The sequence below is a fragment of the Penaeus monodon genome, chromosome 28 (assembly GCF_015228065.2).
Source record: "Penaeus monodon isolate SGIC_2016 chromosome 28, NSTDA_Pmon_1, whole genome shotgun sequence".
Taxonomy (NCBI): Eukaryota; Metazoa; Arthropoda; class Malacostraca; order Decapoda; family Penaeidae; genus Penaeus; species Penaeus monodon.
Window position 1 is genome coordinate 1,688,685 of NC_051413.1, and position 827 is coordinate 1,689,511.

Here is an 827-nt window from a genome sequence, read left to right on the forward strand (position 1 = left end):
CTTGGTCAAATAAGACTACCCTTGATCCCTGCAAATTCTTGGGAAGCAAAACCCCTGCCTACATCATATAAAAAGACCCATTCTAATCAACATATCTTTTCTCTATGAAAAGTAAAGTCCAAAGAAAATTTCCACTGAGCTATTTCCCTCCTCACCTTAAATAACACAAGGGCCGTGTCTTTATATCGTAGCTTTATACTTGCTGTGTCCTCTGGGTATGTGTACTTGCGAGATTCTTCCAGAAGCTCCTTCCTCCTTTCCTCAGCAGACACAGTGTCCACCATCTTTGCTTATTTCCATCATAATGCTGTCTGGGAAGTAAAAAAAATATATATAATTAATAGACGTTCTCAAAATGATTTTCTTATATTACCCAAATACAAAAACATCATTTCCCTTTTTCAAGGTAACAATACACTGCTTTACTTCTTGCAAAGATAAATTTCTGGTAATAATGTGGATGATTTTTTGTTTTCTGCCTGTCTACTCAAAAAAGCAAAAGGAAACTTCCTTAATTTAATAAAAAATACTGTTTTGGCTTCCTGCCTCACAGGAAGGCATATTTTTGACAAACACAAATTCCCAGAAAAACTGTTTCGTTTGATACTAATACTCTGTGATATTAAAAGTGGCACAAGTTAAGATTACATGGGATCATGTACACTCACAAGAGAGTGAAAGGTTGTGAACTAATTGGCAATTACATCTTCGCACACTGTGGGTCACGAATGCACTAAGGCATCAAACATGGGTGCTATGGAAAATGTAAGATATGTTAGATCATTCTTGACTACATATTCAAATTTTCTGCAAATTCATTTCCTGCT

At 35.7% G+C, this 827-nt stretch overlaps 1 protein-coding gene across 1 annotated transcript in view; it reads right to left on the reverse strand.

Moving 5' to 3' along the window:
- The window catches only part of LOC119591273 (muscle M-line assembly protein unc-89-like), a gene marked incomplete in the record, with an annotated part of 8,681 nt that overhangs the window by 3,085 nt on the left and 4,769 nt on the right, over positions 1-827 (reverse strand). Inside the window, 1 exon segment of the mRNA XM_037939993.1 lies at positions 156-311. Within this exon segment, the coding sequence (XP_037795921.1) occupies positions 156-284 (129 nt within the window).